General features: G+C 39.1%; 2 protein-coding genes across 2 annotated transcripts; one reads left to right on the plus strand and one right to left on the minus strand.

The window, feature by feature from the left end:
• On the plus strand, positions 1-7264 carry dnaja1 (DnaJ heat shock protein family (Hsp40) member A1). The gene is made up of 9 exons (XM_078261028.1): positions 1-140; positions 1889-2040; positions 2396-2588; positions 3134-3238; positions 3517-3744; positions 3850-3964; positions 4336-4451; positions 5129-5229; positions 5651-7264. Exons 2-9 carry the CDS (start codon positions 1909-1911, stop codon positions 5882-5884), a joined length of 1224 nt encoding a protein of 407 aa, XP_078117154.1. The 5' UTR covers positions 1-140; positions 1889-1908; the 3' UTR covers positions 5885-7264.
• Positions 7265-9692: 2428 nt separating this feature from the next.
• LOC144530099 (WD40 repeat-containing protein SMU1-like) lies at positions 9693-17715 on the minus strand. The gene is made up of 12 exons (XM_078269523.1): positions 17690-17715; positions 15945-16155; positions 15706-15858; positions 15507-15617; positions 13897-14019; positions 13451-13570; positions 12964-13080; positions 12568-12695; positions 11175-11301; positions 10907-11068; positions 10022-10174; positions 9693-9791 (listed from the first exon to the last, which is right to left on the minus strand). Exons 1-12 carry the CDS (start codon positions 17713-17715, stop codon positions 9693-9695), a joined length of 1530 nt encoding a protein of 509 aa, XP_078125649.1.
• Positions 17716-19106: the final 1391 nt, after the last annotated feature.

The following is a 19106-nucleotide window of genomic DNA, read 5'->3' on the forward strand; positions in this document are numbered from 1 at the left end:
GAAGAAGAAGAAGAAGGAGGAGTTTGCAAGCTGCAAGCTGCCGTTAATACCCAAAGAAGAAGAAAAAGCTTCTGGAAGAGTCTGAGGTGTTCTTTGAACTTGTGAGGATTCAAACTAGCTAGCTACTGTCTTCATACAAGGTTGGGAAATATTAACTGTAACCACAGATTGTGTTTATACCAGTGTCACATTTAATTGTGTAGCTTATTGTTAGAAAAACAGCATAGAGCTGGCGTGTTTAGCATTAGCTAGGCTATCATTTGGCTCATGGTTGGGCTAACGTTAGCTAGCTAGCTAGCTAGGTTAAGTAACGTTAACGCTTTCTAAAGTAGGCCTGATGGTTATGAAACCGTGTCACTGTCTTCATCTTAAGCAGGGTAACAGGTAGCTGTTTACTCATAAGTAACTAATTAGCATCAAGTAATACTCGTGTCAACCAAAAATAAACCTGTGGTGGTCAGATAACGGTAGCGTTAGCTAGTTCATGGTGTTTAGCCTCTACCCTCCTGATTTTGAGGAAATATTTAAGATAAATAAAGTTAACCAAAACCAGCATGACGTGTAGAAAGTGCCTTATATTTCAATCAATGTATGTGTCACGTGAAATCGTATGGGGTACAATTCCAGTGAAATATTATCCCATCAGCTCATTCCACTTGTGCATGATTCATCATAGAGCAGAATTATGCCGTCAGATCGGTACACAGAGAAATATTCACCCGGTTGAATGGCACCGGCTCTCCAGGATCCAGCCAAGATGGACATTAACAGAACATAGATCTCTCAATTTACAACAGTCATTGCATTCATACATGGTGTACAGCCTACACTCTCATACTGTAATTGCAATGTAATGGTCATTTTAGAGACTGCAGTTTTTGGAGTTGTTTTGTGTTATACTTGGAGATTTTTTTTTTTATATCAATTAGGGTATAGTAGAATTGCAATACAATTCAGCAGCACAACAAACTTAACATTACATCCTTGAAAATGACCACAGGGTTGAAAAAGCACCTCTCTAAACCCTATTTACTAAAACCTTTCATGAAGGTTGGCTTTAATCACAGGGCTGTTAGATTAAACTGCATTAGTTTTAGCTGGGTTTACCTAAATGACAGTGTAAATCTACACATGCATGTATACATACCACTTGACCCTCATCACAGCCTGATCTCTGCCTGGGTACATTTATGCTGATGAATAATGAGTAGCACTTGACAAGCACAGCAACATTCTCATGGTGTGCTTTCATACATATACCACAGGTGAGCCAGCGCATACTGTAAACCCTAAACAGTGAGACTTTTAGGCTAGTGCATTAGAAATGTTTGTACAAGCATACCGTAAGCATACTTCATTGTTGCTACACACTGAGTTGCTAGTTTATTAATTACATATGTGCAGTGTAATGCAATCTACTACTATAGTCTTGCAACAAATCATACATTTGTACAAGCTTATAAGCTTGAAATCAGTCTGAGAGATGTTGATTCAACTGAATGCAATTTGCATTTCATTCAAAAGTTTTTGTCCACCACTATTTACGTACATGATTGAGGGAGACAGACTATTTGGAAATGTCTACTCTTTATTTGTTTAATAACCGAAAGAGCAAATCCAAATCTTGCCTGCGGAGTACAAGCTGAGTACAACGTCCCATGTCTCTCTCACAGTTTGGCCACATGATGATGATGATATGCTTCGTTTTTGCGATTATTAAAGGACTCCCTTTTCCCTTTACACAATTACATGGTTCAGATTCTTACTCTCTTACCATGTTGTTTCACTTTTAGAGACTCAATATTGGTAGGCATTTTTTAGGGTGTTCAAGAGCTAACCTAGAAATGAATATTTAATTACTGCTTGTGTTTTACCTTTCTTTTCCAAGGTTATCCATTAAAGACAAACATGGTCAAGGAAACGGGCTTCTATGACACATTGGGTGTGAAGCCTAATGCTACTCCTGATGAACTGAAAAGGGCCTATCGCAAACTAGCCTTAAAATATCACCCTGACAAAAATCCCACGGAAGGAGAGAAGGTTAGTACCTTTTTTATTAAGCTCATAAGCATTTGCAGCCATATTTAATTTTTTGTGTATATACTTTTCCTTGCATAGATTCTTTTTTTTTTTTTAATGGAAATTGACAAACTGAAAACAGTTCAAATCTATCAGGGTATTAGATATTAAAACATTGAATAATGTGCTTTCTTGCAGCATTTGTAGAGGCCATATTAAAGTAATATTTGAAGAGCTCAGTCAATATCACACATCAGTTCTTATTTTGCACACGGTGTCAAAGAGTTGAATATCTTTTTAAGATAGCTGTATATTGCCAAAAATGTTCTCTAACCCTCTTCAAAGAAGTATGTCATTTTGTTTCTTTGCTTTGTAGTTCAAGCAGATCTCACAGGCATATGAGGTTTTGTCAGATGCCAAGAAGAGAGAGGTATACGACCGTGGAGGTGAAAAGGCTATAAAGGAAGGAGGGACTGGTTGTGGTGGTGGTGGTGGGAGCTTTGCATCGCCCATGGACATCTTTGACTTGTTTTTTGGTGGGGGTAGTCGGATGCACAGAGAGCGAAAAGGTACGGAAATATTCCAGAAATAATCACTAAACTGAGATTGTGTGTGGAGTTTGTAAAGTGTCTGTCTTTCTGGTTTGAACGTTTTGATGTCTGATTGACTTCTATAAAGCAATACCATACATCTTCTCAGTCAGTTGTATTGAGAAGGAGAAAGTTTCAGTATTGAACACTTAGTTAGTTGTTGGCTGAAACTAATGCTTATTTCATTATTATTCATTATTAGGTTAATCAGTCTTGTGTGCCTTTTTCTCTTGATCTTATTATCTTTGTGACTATGCAGTTTGGCTGAAAACTATTCAGAGCCTCAAATAGAGAAGTAAAAACGTAGCTGCTCTCCATCTATAGCCCAGTGTCGTCTTCCATCACAGTTTCCCCCTGTTCCCATTCAAAAGACTGCTTATAATTTAGGTTGGTAGCAGAAATAGGCTTGTTTATATAAACATATATATCATGTAAAATGAAAGGAAACTGATACAAGGAATGTTGATTAAAATCATTATTCCAAGAAACAGTTTTGCTAACATCTGTAATATGTCTCTCCCCAGGGAAGAACATTGTTCATCAGATTACAGTGACGCTGGAAGATCTTTATAATGGAGCTACAAGAAAACTGGCTCTCCAAAAAAATACTATTTGTGAGAGATGTGAAGGTACGTCTTTTGCTGTGCGATTGCAAATTATTTTTTACGTGCTCTTTTTAAGTGCCTGTCACTTATAGTAATTCAAGCAGGCTTTTCAGCACAAGCAGACCCAAGCAGCTGGAGGCCATGAAAAAGCTCTTGCCCAATAACAAAATGCATCAGTCATGTAAATGTAATCCAGTCCTCGCTCACCAGTTCACCACAGTTTATATAATATGCCAAACCTAAAACAAAAATAGCCTTCATCTTTGTTATCCTGTGTGCTTACAGTTTGTTTTTCTTGGCAGGTCGTGGGAGTCGGAAAGGAGCTGCACAGATGTGCATGTCTTGCCATGGCACAGGCATGCAGGTCCGCATGCACCAACTAGTACCAGGTATGGTCCAGCAAGTGTCCACGGTGTGCCACAGCTGTCAGGGCCAAGGACAGAGAATCAGCCACAAGGACCGCTGCAAAGCATGCGGGGGTCGAAAAATCTTGCGCCAGAAGAAGATTTTGGCGGTCCACATTGATAAAGGTGAGTGTGAAAGTAGAGTTCTCTAAATGCATGTGTGATTGTCTGAAGAGCAAACTAGAAAAACAAATATTGTACATGCATCACCTGGTCACTTAACTGCCACAGGAATGAGAGATGGCCAGAAGATCGTTTTCCATGGAGAGGGAGACCAGGAGCCAGGAATCGAGCCAGGTGATATCATCATTGTCTTGGACCAGCGAGAACATTCATGTTTCACCAGGTAATATTTATTGTTATCAGATGTCTTTGTTTTCTGATGTAATCCGTTCCGACAGATGTAGTGATTATATGAATCTTGTATAGATGATATATACGGTATGTATGGGGGATCTACAGCCTGTTATCAAAATACTAAAGTGGTACATGGGCCAAAGTAGAAGCACCAATTCTAATCTAATCTATATTATTACTCAAAGTCCTGTTTGACTTTGCACCCTGTTTAAAGTAGTAGATTATTAAATTCCATAAACTTTTTATTAAATCTACACGTATTGTGAGTTTGCATGCTACCCTGTTGCCGCATAGCAGCACACTTGACTTTACCCAGTAAATCAACTCTGCTTTTTTTTCACAACTTGCTGCTGTCAACAGGAAAGGAGAGGACCTGATGATGTCAATGGAGTTACAGCTGGTTGAGGCTTTGTGTGGTTTCAAGAAGCCTGTTCAGACACTGGACAACAGGACTCTCCTCATCACCTCACATCCAGGTGAACCAAATAATGAAATGCACAGCTACCCCTTACTGAATGCCACTCAGTTAAGTAGAATTGGAATATACCAGTTTTTAAAGGGAGAAAGCATTCGTTTAACATGTTAAAAAAAAAAAAAAAAAAAATGCGACACAGATTGGACGAGACTTGTTTTATAATTCAGTTGCAGTCATTTACCCATTACCTTTCACACACAAAAATGCAGCTGAATGAAAACTGCTGAGCCCTGAGTGCACTTGTGTTTGAGAGTTGTTTGGTTTCAAAAGTACTCATTACTGTGCACTCCACACGGCACTTCCCAAGACACTCACTGTATTGTTGATCCACTGAGATGTTGATTGAATGTATGAATTACACCCCTTTTATGTTTATGGTCTTTTTAAATCAGTCAAACTGATGTGCTGGAAAACCTAAACAATTTTTTAGAGTGGAGGTCTGGTGTGTTATGGTGACCGAATACACCCAACAATGCCTCTCGCTCTCCCTTTTTTTTCCCCAAAAGTATTATTTATATGAATTTGATTTTTCGAAAATGTGTAGAAGAAAAATATATATAATTAAAACTGTGCGTTTGCCAGCAGGTTTTGGCAAGATTGTTTCAAATGACGAGAGAATGCAAAATGTTCTGTTTTCAGTTTTTACGACTAATGTGTCCTATGTTTTCTTAATCACAGGGGAATTGATCAAGCCTGGAGACACGAAATGCATCTTGAATGAAGGGATGCCCATGTATCGCAGACCGTTTGAGAAGGGACGCCTTATTATTCACTTCTCGGTAAGTAGTTTTTCCATCTGTTATGCGTTTTCTTGTTTTCTCTTTTACTTATGTTGTATTATTATTTAAACCATGCTTTCCTTGCTGTAAAATAAAATGCATATACATCAGCCTCCTACACAGACACACCAACATGCACAAAATGCCCATCTCGTCTCCTACAGTAACAAACCACACACGTGCCACACCCATACATTAACATTGGCATCATAGCATCCCCCACCTTGCATTTATGCTTGTATTCTGTCTGAGTCTCTGCAGTGTAAAGCTTGTCTCGGTTCATGTATGTTCTATCACATCTGTATCTGTTATGCTTTGGCTTGCTTCACCAATAAAATATCAAAACGCACGAACATTATTAAGCTGACGAGGCTGAACAATTATGTGGTTGTCGTAATCAAATTGCCTGTTTGCTTTTTAGGTGGTGTTCCCACAAGCCAACTTCCTTTCCGAGGACAAGCTAAAGGTGCTGGAGCGTTACCTCCCTGAAAAGCTGGATGCAGAGCAGCCGGAGCGTATGGACGATGACCTGTACATCTACGCCGACCTGGAGGACTGTGACCTCGAGAACAGAAAAAGACACAGCCATCAGTACTACTACATGGATGAAGACGACTATGCCAGCACTGGTGGGGTTCAGTGCCAGACGTCTTAAATAACAACTGGCCTGTTCATATTCCAGAAGCTCATACCTTCATTTCTAAAGCAAAGCACCTTTTTTGGGAATTTTGTGCACTTTTTATTTAAATACTTCTCTCAAAGTCGTAACAGTTTTTTGCAGTTTTCTTCCAACTGAATCAGAAGATGGTGTTTCCACAACGCCATCTTCATTTATTATTATGACTTTTTTGATGGATATGAGTATCCCATAGTTCCAGGAATAAACTGTGGGTGAATGGGATTTCTCTGTCATTATTTAGACTTTTTTTTTTCTCCCAATCACACTGTGATTAGAGACGAGGGTATCGCAGAGCCTTCAGAAAAACTTTTCACTGAACAAAGACTGCCTGCTTTTTATGCATTTACACTAAAACGGATGCCAATATTAATATGAAAATACCCTTTTTTTTTTTTTTTTATATAGTGTTACTGAATCAGTTGTTGTGAACCACTTGTTGATGACTTGTTCAGTCCATTGTGTGTGTAAAGACCCTCTCTTGTGGTGGAGAGGGGATGTGCATTGACACTTGTGTTGAAACATTCATGCTGTTTGACCCTTTCAAGGGCTATTTTCTAGACATTTCATAACAACCTTGACAATGTGGCAAGAAGACGTTGGGAGTAATGGTGATAATGATTCAGTCCCGGCAGTATTTAGATTAATGCCACTAATGTAGATTTATTCAAACTAAGTTTAGTTTAATATTATAGAGCTGCAATCCGTTATCTGTGGTGAAGCAGCACAATTGCTTTTGTTTTGGAAAGTAGAACATCTCATGTGTTTGAACAACACAGTTTGATATGAGCCAAATATGACTGCATACTAATGGTGTTCAGAAACAAAAAGGTTAAACATTAGTAAAAGTCACTTAATTACAAAACAATAAACCGATCAGGGAGTTTTCCAAGAAGCAGGTTGTCTGGATTACACAACTCAAATTCAGAAAGGGTATTTTAACATATTTCAATGGATTTTATGTGGTTTGGGGGTTTTACTTAGCAGAAAGTTATCCAGATAGCTTGCTTCTTATAACGGGCCCATAATGCCTTGGTAGCAAATGTATTCCCTCTCTTAAAAAGTGTGCCAAGTTGCACAAAAGTGATTCATGTCTAGGTTGTTGTTTAAAAGATTGTGTATTTTTAAAATCGGTTTATTAAACCTAAATCTGGACTTTAAATTACAACTTTTATTCAAAGAAACCTATTGATGGGTCTTTGCTGGTGTAGGCCTATAAGTCTTCTTCATATTCATAGTCCTAATTGTAAATGCCGAATGGGTCGGTGGGAGGTTATAGAGGGACACCTGGTACCTTGTTGTAGTGTCTGCCTGTTTTAAAGCCTTATCATAACTTAATTTAAAGCTACTTGACTTTTTTTTTTTCAGTGCTGACTTTGCCCTGGATGTTTTAAAACACGACTTTGCTCGCCAGAAGTGAGATCCCTTAAATTCTTTGTTGAAGCAAAATTAATGAGGACTCATAATGTCAGGGGAACTCAACTCAAGTATCAAGTTTGTAATTTGACTGATAATGTGTGTTAGGACCAATGATCTACTTGTTTATGCTCATGTTTTCTAATTAAATGCAGTTTGATGGTCTCTCTAAATTGTGGTATTACTGTGAGTGATATTTCACTTTTGTTGCTAGGAGAAAGATTCACGGATACTTAAAACATTTGTAGAGTTGCTCCAAAAATCATTTGTCTGCATTTTATAGTTAAACTGCATTTTATTTTGTACAAAGATACTATTGATTTTCTTAAAGAATTATTGCTACAATTCTGAAATATTGGACCAAAAATGGTTTTCGCATTGCCAGACCTGTCTTCACATCAGTGTGGAGTAAGTTAGCTGTCGGCCATGCCACAAGACATTAGACAAACAATCTCGACTAGGGCTGAAACCATTAATCTATTAGTAGAAAATGAATTGCAGACTATTTTGATAATCATTTTTTTGATTTGTTAATCACTTCAAGTCATTTTCTAAGCAAAACTACCAAATGTATCCCCGGTTCCAGCTTCTAAATGTGAATATTTACTGGTTTTCTTAGGGTCAGCAAACCAAATATCTTTCGATTAAAAATAATTCTAATGAATAATTTTTTGACAACAACTGAAAAATGTATTTTGTCATTTAGGAAACAAATCTGATACTTCAGTGGGAGTTTGTAAAAAGAAAAAAAAAGAAATGGCACACTGGCAACTGTGAAGGGTTTTTAAATTTTATTTATAATCATTTTTGGCTTGCAGTATTATATACAACAATAAATATAAAATAGAGTAATGACTAAACAATTTGCAACAATGATATATGGATAATAGTGCAGAGACAGATGATAGAAAGTACCAAATACTATAGTACAAATAAATACTGGTCAAGGCAGTAGCTCTGTTTCTTGCAGGCATACTGATGCACAGGAACACAGATTACAGTTGGTTTAACAAACTGACAATGATGTGACCACGTTAAATACATTTATTATATACACACAGGTTACAGAATGTGTCACCAGAGCTCCATTGAGGTTTATCATTAGTCATGCATATTTTTAAGGAGTACTAAAATTATTGTAGAGCCACATTTAGACAGTGTACTGAGGTAGCATGCGGGGAACACGGAAGACAAAACAAATCATTACACCTGAATCATTGAATCAAAGTTACAAAAGTATCATTATAAACCAAAGCTGTCAAATAATATACCTGATATCGTTTGTTTATGCCCAAACAAGAAGCGCTTTTTAAAATATAAATATAAATATTTCCACGACAGTTAAACATCATGCATTTTCATGTCTAATAAAGACAGAAGAGATGGGGATTCAAACTGCACTGGTGATGTTAGATCCATGAGGGGGGGTGTGTGTGTGTGTGTGTGTGTGTGTGTGTGTCTGTGTGTGTGTACACAGCATGGAGGGCGTAGACAGTACTGCAAACGTTTATAAAGTAAAAACCTTACAAATTTATTAAATCGATAAAAAAATGTATTAAAAAAATGACGATGTGTTACAAATAAAAAGAAATGTGTTCATTAAGACCCACTTAGAGTTTATAAATGAGTTTAACAATATGCTTAAAGGATACTTTTTGATATTCTTTTGGTATTGGATTTGATATTTTTTCTTATTGTCAAATGCAAAGACCCAAAACCAACACTGAATTGATCCCACTAACAAGTACTGTGGGTCCAAAGCCAGATATAAAACACATCAATGAGCCACAGTGTTGAACTGGGCGACATGTACTGTACTTTATTTAGTCAACATCACATACACTCACTAGAACACCAAATGTGCATTCGTCTGCAGCTGAAACTACTTTGGGCTAAGTGGAAGTTGGAAAGTTGGTTGTGGTCTTTTCATGGAAACCACTAACAATATCATTATATAATATTCTTATTATTATTTGAAATTACAGAACATTGACTTCCTTATCCTTTTATCTTTAAAAGAGAGGTTGAAAAGATTATTTTCTCAATTTCCATTTTGCTTTACCAACTTGTCTCCTGTTTTTCATTTGCCAACTTTATTAATTTTCCACTTCCCTACTATTTAGCAAAATCTTTCTAATCTACCATCAGACGTAACAAACACTCTCATTGGCTGTAACCTGAACTTCCCATGACAACTGGGAAAAATCATCAAGATCATGACCTAAAGCTCCAGACCAGATACTAAATGGACCTTATAGTGAATAATTACTGATGATGATCCATCTTTTTTCATTACATAGAAATGAATAAATTGCTTTCTAACCACTTGTAAGGTTCTCTGGGTCCTCCATTTCACGATGCAGGGGACAGTTCAAGGTTTCCATAACCTTAGGAGGCCATCCTCGCTGTATGTGGCAATCAGATTCTCATGTGGGTGGTGAGCAATGCCAATTACATCTTTCTCGTGTACCTGTTGGTGCAGAGCAACACAGATCACCACACATTCTCCGTTTCCGATCAGCCTCACTTTTACCTCGCTAGCGCCCTGTAGGGCTGCTACACAGCAGCAGTGACACAGTCAGAGCATCAAGTGGGACAGAAAATAACAAGATAAAAAAAAATACATTGGGAGCCCAGTGTGGATGAACTGCCTCTTCTCACAGACTTTGAGAATGAGTGAATATTATCAGCAGAGCTTACGGTCAGCGTTTTCTGCAGCCTTCCTGTCGTATAGTTGAAGCAGTACAGCACCAAGTCCTCTCCTACACAGTAAATCCACTCCCCGTGGGGCGACAGGGTGCAGCACACAAAGTCGGCCCTTTCCTTTCTGTCTGAGCTGAAGGTCTTCACAGTCTGAGGGGAGAGGACAAGATATTTGGCTTCTACAAAGATGTTCAGGTGTTGGTATTAGCATAACTAATAACTAGGGCTGTCAATCGATTAAAAAAATGTATCTAATTAATTACATACTCTGTGATTAATTAATCTAAATTAATCGCATTTATATAATTTTTGCCCGGTGCCTTAACCGATACTTTTTAAGAAAGAAAAAGAAGGGTAGGCTACTAAACAACAGTCAGCGACATTAAAGAACGGCTTGTTTATTGCTAGGTCATATGGTCAAAATTAACTATAACAATAACTTATTTCACTAGTAAATTGCTGTTGAATGAGAAAAACAACCACCAGATGGGAAAAGGGCCTTTAACAACAACTTTGAATGCACCACGAGGCTGTAGGTTACCAGTTTCATTGAACGCACCGTCTGTGTTTTTCCAACAACGGCAGCTGCACATTGAATCCTCTACAGTAACACACAGTCAAACTTTACACCGTTTAGCGTTAGCTGTCAGCATTTTAACCGTGTTTAATCCAGCTACTAGCTAGCGGTAGGCTAACGTTAGCTGCTGTCGAGTATTAACTAGCATCACGTGCAGCGGGGTTTCTGTTGCCTGCAACGTCTGTTTCAGAGCAGCAGAAAGAAGCGCAGACATATCAGTGGCACCGAAATGAGGCGCCGAAATCCGCGTTGCTATTCGGTCTGGTAGATACAGGTCGTGAAGGCACCTGTGAGAGAGCTCTCACCTGACCGTGCATACTCATGATGACCACTGTGTTGGAGTGGTTGCAAATCACAAAGTGCTCTGGATTTTGGGGTAGAGGAATCACGTTGTTGACAGGGACTTCTGGTGTCCGGGACAGAGATTTGAAAGTGTGGATGCACTCGCAGGATTTTGTATTCCAGATCTAAAATATGCACATAAATATGAAAAGAATGTATTGAGTGACACTCTCTCAGTAATACAGATGCAGCACAGACATGAATTATAGTCCTATAGTTTGCTCATTGTACCTTAACTGTGCCATCAGAGGAGGCACTGATGATGTGAAATCCATCTTGAGTGAAAGATGCATCATTTACAAACGATGAATGGCCGTTTAACTCCTTTAGCAACTTGCCTGACCTCAATTCATGGATTCTGAAAAGGACATGGACTATGTTGTAATAAAAGCTGTTAAAAAAAAACATGAATTCAAATAAAACAGCAGCTCTGACTCATTAAAAATCCATGTTTATTCAACTCAAGAGGGATTTTCCTTGCAGACAAAATGTGTTGCTGAGTCTGATATTTTTAGCTGGAGTGACTGGGTGCAGATCAGCTAAACCATGGCAAGACGCCTAATGATCACTGATTCACTCCGTCCCTGGGACTCTGATTTTGAGTATGTAAACAATTCAAACTCCCAGCTCGTGGAGTTTGCAATACACGTTGCAGCTTTGTGCCTGAGCACATGGTCTCTGTCAGCTATACCCACACAGAACATGTGCTTCTAACACAGCAGCGAGGCTCAGCCCCCACACCCCAGGAGTCAGAAATAGATACTCAACAAGGGGATTCAGAGTGTGTGTGTGTGTGTGTGTGTGTGTGTTCTATCTAAAATCTATTCTATTTTAACTGACCAAAATGTGTTTTTTTTTATTTTTTTTATTATGAGCCTCTACCAAATGGTTGATAAAAAAGAATCACCCCAAATTGATCACAGGATTTTCATTTTTTAAAGGGGCTGCAATCTCTCTGTTGATAACTTCCTGAAAGGAAATCACCTGAAAAGTCTGGATCTGAACACGGCAGTGCACCCTGGGAGTGCTAGAGATGCTCAATAAATTTACATTCAACTAATTTTGCAACAAAATAACCACAACTCAAAATGCGCTATAGCAAACTGTTGAGAAAACTATTCAAGGCTTAAAAAGAGATATAAATTCATAGTTTTTTTGCCAACTCCTTTTCTGTTTGCCAGGTACGTTATCATTTATATGGCTTTTTGTGGCAACATTTTGCTAATCCACCATGGGCTGTAAAAAGAGCTCACTGCCTTCTAGCTAAAGCAATTTTCATGTGTACGCCTTTAGAAATCTTGTGAATCATATCTGAGGTCAGTGAGAGCGCTCACTTCCTCCAACAGTAGACGAGCAAGGTTTAGCAACAACAAGGCTTCAGACATTTAAAAAGGTTCCCACCATGTTTTTTGTTTTGTTTCTCTTTTAGAACTGTTCATATGCATCATTCTATCATTTGTGAATTCAGGTATTTATTTCCCTTTTGAATGTACAGTATGTGTCCACAATGTGTCTCCAGTTAGTCTACATGTCAAGTTTAACTTATATGAGAGATGTTATCACTGTGCATATCAGTCACTTTCAGTGTTTCAGCTTTGCCAATATGAATTGTGTTAAAACTGACCTGATGGTCTTGTTAAAGGAGGCACTGAGGATCTGGTTGTTGTCCTTGGAGAAGCTTAGACAAGTCACACCTTTGTTGTGGGCATGATCGAACCTCCACAGGCACAAGCCACTCTGGATATTCCACACCTTTGCCAACAACACACGCACGCACACGCACACACACACACACACACACACATTTTTGAGAGAGAAGAAGTGATGAGACACTTAACATAACATTGTTAATCCAGCTGATAGCACTATTTTCTCAATATTTTGACATTGTTGACAGTGTCATCATTTCCATACAGTGACAACAAGACGTATCATTAAATGAGGCTTGTCACAATGATTGGTTGCTTATGTTGGCAAATATGCAGAAATATATAAACTGACAGTATTGTAAGATCCAAACCTTTATTTTGCCATTCTGAGCTCCAGTTGCCAGTAGATCTGTGTCCTGACTGAAGCACATACACAACACAGCATCATCCATCATCATGAAGCTCTCTTGGGCCTGGTACTTTAAATCCTAATCCATCCATGCACACACACACACACACAAACAATTATTTAACAAAAACAAATGGAGGAATAACATATTTCCATCATATTTTGTCATATATATATATATACTTGCTGTGATATATATTTTCTTCTATTATTTAACCAGGTAAAACATTTTTTTGGATTAAAATGTATTTTGACTAAGAGAACAGCATTAAAAGATTGTTAAAATAATAAATACAAACAACATAAACAGACACCGGTTACAGTAACAGGTATTAGTTTCCAAAACTTTATCTAAGATAAAGAAAAAACAATACATTAGAAATATAAGTAATATAACTATTATCAGCATTATTCAGTGTCATGTCTGAATGACATGAAACATAACCAACCTTACTAATTTTTCCAGTGTTAAAGTTCCAGACCTCGATGAACCCGTCCACCGATCCAGTGATTAAGTACTTGCCATCAGGAGAGAAACGGGCACACTCCACATGAGACCGCCGCCCGAACTGTAGGTTAAAACGACACAGAAAATATGATCACCATTTGGTTTGCTGAGTGTGATCCAAACCCAAAAGATATAAAATACAAACTTATATCAAGCAACCTCAGGGAAACATTACGTTTTCCACCATGCTGCAGTCTGTAGTTGTGTAGGCTGATCATTTAATTCAACCACACAACTCAGACAGCTCCATCAGGATGCAATTGATGAGAGCACAGCCAGAGACTAAGTCATGTGCCTTCAGATGAGTAAAGCAATGAGTTAGACTGTAGTATAAAGAATGAAGAAGAATTTGTAATTCTGTGTTAATCAGAACCGTTGCTGGTCTACCTTGATGTGGCGGTACAGCTGTGTTGGAAAGCTCTCCTTCTCCACATGTTTGTCCTTGTTGCCAGATGTTTCGATGGTCGTGTCAGGGAAGACATGACCTGCATACTGCTGTATTCTCATAGACTGTGGAACAGTCAACAGAAAACATCAAGTATTTGTGATTATTTCACTCCGTCAATGTCAAGATCTTGACAAAATCAAGAATACTGAGAAATGTCAACTTGAATATTCAAATTGATTGTTTCTTTTTTTTTTTAAATGTAGTGTTTCTGTCTGATGGAAGTAAAGGAACTACTTGAAGCTTGAAAACTTAAAAAAAAAAAACTAATTGCGAAGGTGGATGCAACAGCTCCCAAAACAAAGAGATAAAGTCATAATTTATTGGGGAATTTACTTTTACTCATTTCTGTATATGTTTTTAAATTAACAGTCCTGTTGCAGTTTGAATGTCAGCTTTATAATTAAGTACAATTATGTATTGTATACTACAGCCAGAACAATATCAATCATAGTAGATAATTTATACTTTTTAGTATTCATATACTGCATTATAGATTCTGACAAACAGGCCAATCCTGTCTGCACCAGAATAATAATGAACGTGGGAACCTTTCACTGGAAAAAATGTACCACTGTCTCTGTTTAAATACTAAAAATAGCAAAGAATCAGTGGGATGTATTTTCTAAGACGTTCTTGGAATCACTGCAAGTACTGACAGTCACAAGCTTATGTTAAAGCGGTTTCAGTGCAGGTTACTGTAATACTGAGGATATGAAATGCATGGTGGGCCATCTGCTACACAAGAAATTGAGCTCCCATGCTTTCATACCCAAAGGACCTATATAACAATGAATTGCAAATAAAAACAGATAAATTGATGGTTTGAGAATTGTTTCATTATTGCATTTTTTCGAATGTGCTGCTTCTTCCAATGAAGCTATAGTCACTATAACTCTAAAGCATTTCTCTGTAAAATGAAATGTTCATGACTAAATGAGCAAAATTCAAAGTTACTGTTCAAAAAACTTATTTATAAAACGTTTAACACTCCAGCACTCCTTAATCTGCTTCATCAGGACTGTGTAGGTGTGGTTTGATCAGATTTGATTGATGTTAGTCCAGTTTCCATGCAAATTTAAACGAAATTTCTAGAAAATCCCCAATAGAAAATAGAAAGTGCGTGATCATCAACGACCATTATTAAAATATGCACTAATCTGTTTCAATTGCACTTTTTCGCATTTGGCTTTTATTGATAAACCAATTTTTCCATCTCAGCTGAGCATTTTTTTTTTTTGCAATATTGTGACTTTTTTCAAATTGCTGGCATTTCAGAAGTAAGTGACATCACCTTTTTCTAACCGAGCCCTGCTCACTTCAAACTGTTGTTCAAACTGTGGCAGGATAATGTGTGTTCATGTAGGACACCATCACTAATAGTAAGAAGTTTGAAGAAAGAAATGAACAAGAGGAGAAATAAGGGAGATAGTTGGATCTTTGATACACAATCAACGAGTGCTATGGATATGGATATTGATAAAGTGGCTCCCCTTGATATATTATTAGAGTGAGAATTGAGAGTGATATTGATCAGTATACTCACGCCAACTTGTCCCAGGAGCCCCATGAGGCGAGAAGGGGGCACCACGCTGACCTCCCTCACCAGTGCCTCGGCTATGGCCCTGCGGCGCTTCTCCTTGCTGCTACCTTTCAGGTACGCCTGTAGTGAGACGGAGAGGACGTTACTTTATAAAGCAATTAGTGATACAGTTGTTTAAAATGAAAAATTAAAACTCAATTGTCCTTACCTCACGAGGGTCAAAGTAGGAGCATGTTAGCAGGTTTTCCAAATGGATGTACCTCTCTGGCTGCGTCTGCTTCAACATGATCATCGGGTCAGTTTGTCTGAGGAGTGAGCGTGCTGCTCCCACCTCCCTCATTTCAATGAGCTCCATTACAACCTGGTTAAGAGATCAGTGTTCATCAGATGTTGCTGATTAACAAATCAAGCCAAGAAAGGTATTAGCTGATCCATGCAAAAGCTCACCTGCTCATAAAGGTCAATAAGTGTGTTGTCGGGCAACTTGAGGGACTTGATGGCCAGCAGGACCGAGTCCCAGTGGCCGCTCTTTATATCTGCAATGAAGCTGTCGATGCTTTCCACTGTGTTGAGCGAGACGGTGGTTTCCTCCTGTAAGGTGGTCAGTGTTCTGTAGAGGTTGTTCTCCTTGAGGTACTGCATTATCAGGCGGATCACACTAGACAAGAAGGGTTTATGTTACAACTGCATGCTGACCCTATACCTACAAAGCATGTAGGCCTATAGAGTACACTTTTAAGTGTTGGTGAAGTCATCATACAAGGATTGGAATTGTTTCTATGAGAGCAGTTTGTGTACAAGCAACACCAACAGGGGCGTTGGACTGGGGGGGGGGACTGAGATACTGAGTATTTAGATACTAAGATACACAAAGATACTAGAATGAATAGCCGTGGATGCGGGGAGGGGCCCATGGAGAATGCCTATGTACAGCGTCCAGAATTTGTGCTACGCCCCTGAACACCAATAAAAAAAATTCTGTGAAAGAAATTCTGTGTATGTGATGTGTTTTTTTTTTTTTTTTTTTTGCCATGTTTGGATCTCAGTGTTTATCACTGATGTTATCACTCAGGATCATACACTCCAATGATCCTGAGTGATCAACTGGACACTGCAATCCTTTTGTTTTTCTCAGATGCTGTCATACGTGTGGCCATAGATTGCCTGACACAACGGTCAAAAGAACAGATCATGAGTGAGCCATTCCAGGCAAAACAAGACAGGGATCCTGCTGCTTGTGGACTTTTGTCCCACATCAGAGCGACCCGCTAAGCATTTTCACAACTCTGCTGCATCCCATGTCCCCTCTGTTGTCACCCCATTAGCACCAGCTGCAGGACTTTAACTTTGATAGTCCAAGGAGACATGGATTAGTGGCAGGTGACTGTATTCACATCATACCAGTTATTATGCAAAACGGACTTCCAATTAACATCACCCCACAAGAGTTTCACTTAATAATGTACTCCATCCCACGTTTTCCCAAAGAAAGACTAAATATCTAGCCAACAAAAAAAGCATCCACATCCTTGCCAGGGGGGGAGAGCATATTAGATCAACAGGCACGTTGATGTAACGGACGTCTGTATAGTGACTGCAAAACATCCCGGAGCCGCCTCTGAGCATAATCAGCAAGAACATCAGACCATCAGATTAAATGGCTTAAAGCGACCATATGAGCAGCCTCACAGGCGACATGTGCAACATAGTGACCACACAATAGCCTAAACAGTATTAATAAAGAACACGTAGCAATGATTGTATGGGAGGTTCCACAACCGACTGAACAAACCCACATGGGTGCACAAACCGTACGCAGACAATCAATAACATCAGCGTCGTAAAAAAGACAGATATAAAGGCCACAACATGATTATTTCATGTTGTTGATGTCTTTAAATTAAACATTTAGGCACACGTTTCACATCCTTAGAAATGATGTCACATTTTATTGTAAGACCGAACTTTTAGAAAGACGTAAACATCGCAGCAAAATTATAATTCCCCAAATGAATATCAGTGATGCTATGTTATGTATCCATAAAAGAGCCACGCACCTTAAGAAACACTGATGTTTTCTTTTTGTATAGTCACACAGGTGGTCTTACCATTATTACTTTTCTATTGTCAGCACCAAACTATCACTGAAAACTCGTTATTTACCAAAACCCCCAAAAGGAAAGCGCACTTACTCCGCAGGCTCCATCTCCACAGCCATGCTGATGTTGTCTCCTGCTGTTGCCACTGGACTGACGGCCGGGCTCGGAGCTCGCTAGAGCCACGTGAAAGCAGTGTGCTGAGGACCACCCACTACACGTGCTTCTCGAAGTGTCTCGCATTTTTTTTGCGGCGGGCGCAGCAGTCCCGAAACCTTGTGACTGCCGCTGCCACACAAAGTCGTGGAACTACACCCGCCCCACCCTCCCTGACGCATGCCGATGTAGCCTACAGAAGAAACATTATGTGGGCACGTAGTGTGCAGGAGACGCGGCTGCGCTTCGAGATGCTGCGGCGGCAGTCAGCAGCAGATCAGCACCACGGACAGAACCTCGGAGCTCAGAGCGCGCTCGCCTTCAGGAACAATTGTACAGGAGCCAAAAGCAAAGCTCCTAACGTCCTCTAAAGGGAAAATCACCTCAGTGCTCATCAGTATGCAAATACAGAGCTTGGTGCGTCTGTGCCGCCTTGACTCAATCACTGCATACATTACCAGCCATGCACTGTGACAATGTCTTCCTTGCGGGTGGATACCAAATCACACCTATAAAAATAGATTAATATAGGTCTATTGAGGCCAAAGATATAGCCTAGTGCCTACACTGTAATACAATAGTATCTAGGCAACAGTCTTGTACATTTCAACTGAATAAATATGCTACAAATAACGACAAGTAACACCTAAGACTGTAATAGGCCGCCTATGTCTTGCTTTGACTTGGGAGAAGGTCAGGTTGTGCCTTGCGTCCTGCTGTAGGCTAGATCATTTGGTATTAGTGACCTGCAGCTTTATATTCAAAAGCCTTCTGGTCACTGAAACTATACAGGACTCCCAGGAGTCATGTAGGTACTGTGAGTTATTCTTTCGTGGATAGGCTACACCACCTGCAGATGTTCACAGCTGTTTACAGACCAGTGTTGATGGCAGCAGCAGCAGCAGCAGCAATGGCCCTAAAAGAAGATGTATTTGACCCCTTGTGTTCCACTGAGGCCTCTAGCATTTTATTCTATTTCTTTTTATCTCAGAATCAGCATTCTTGTATTTGGTCTTGAACAAAACAGCATGTCCACCTCTGTGGTGGGCTGCAGAAATCAGCTGTTGTTTGATGTGGAAAAACAAAACAAAAATGTTTGATTTGTTGCTGAAATCCATGACGATTATCCAAAAGACTCCCAAGCAGCTGACCTCAGTTTGTGGGACTTGACATCGTCATTCGCTTAAGCAATTACCCCATGAACACAGTTCAGACTGACTTGTTGTTTAAATCCAAACAGATATACAAAATTCTGACTCATAGGTCTAGATGTTTTTGTTAATTGAATGCCCTACTATGAATTAATATGTAGCTGTGATGGCCGAGTGGTTAAGGCGTTGGACTCAAAATCCAATGG

Source organism: Sander vitreus, chromosome 2 (assembly GCF_031162955.1).
Source record: "Sander vitreus isolate 19-12246 chromosome 2, sanVit1, whole genome shotgun sequence".
NCBI lineage: Eukaryota > Metazoa > Chordata > Actinopteri > Perciformes > Percidae > Sander > Sander vitreus.

Excerpts from the sequence above, each read along its gene's own strand:
- dnaja1 (XM_078261028.1), top strand. The coding sequence starts at position 1,909 with ATGGTCAAGGAAACGGGCTTCTATGACACATTGGGTGTGAAGCCTAAT. Across the intron at positions 2,589-3,133 it reads GATGCACAGAGAGCGAAAAG|GGAAGAACATTGTTCATCAG; the intron begins GTACGGAAATAT and ends GTCTCTCCCCAG. Across the intron at positions 5,230-5,650 it reads GCCTTATTATTCACTTCTCG|GTGGTGTTCCCACAAGCCAA; the intron begins GTAAGTAGTTTT and ends TTTGCTTTTTAG.
- LOC144530099 (XM_078269523.1), bottom strand. The coding sequence starts at position 17,715 with ATGGCTGTGGAGATGGAGCCTGCGGA. Across the intron at positions 15,859-15,944 it reads TTATTGACCTTTATGAGCAG|GTTGTAATGGAGCTCATTGA; the intron begins GTGAGCTTTTGC and ends TCTCTTAACCAG. Across the intron at positions 9,792-10,021 it reads GGCTGCAGAAAACGCTGACC|GTACACGAGAAAGATGTAAT; the intron begins GTAAGCTCTGCT and ends CTGCACCAACAG.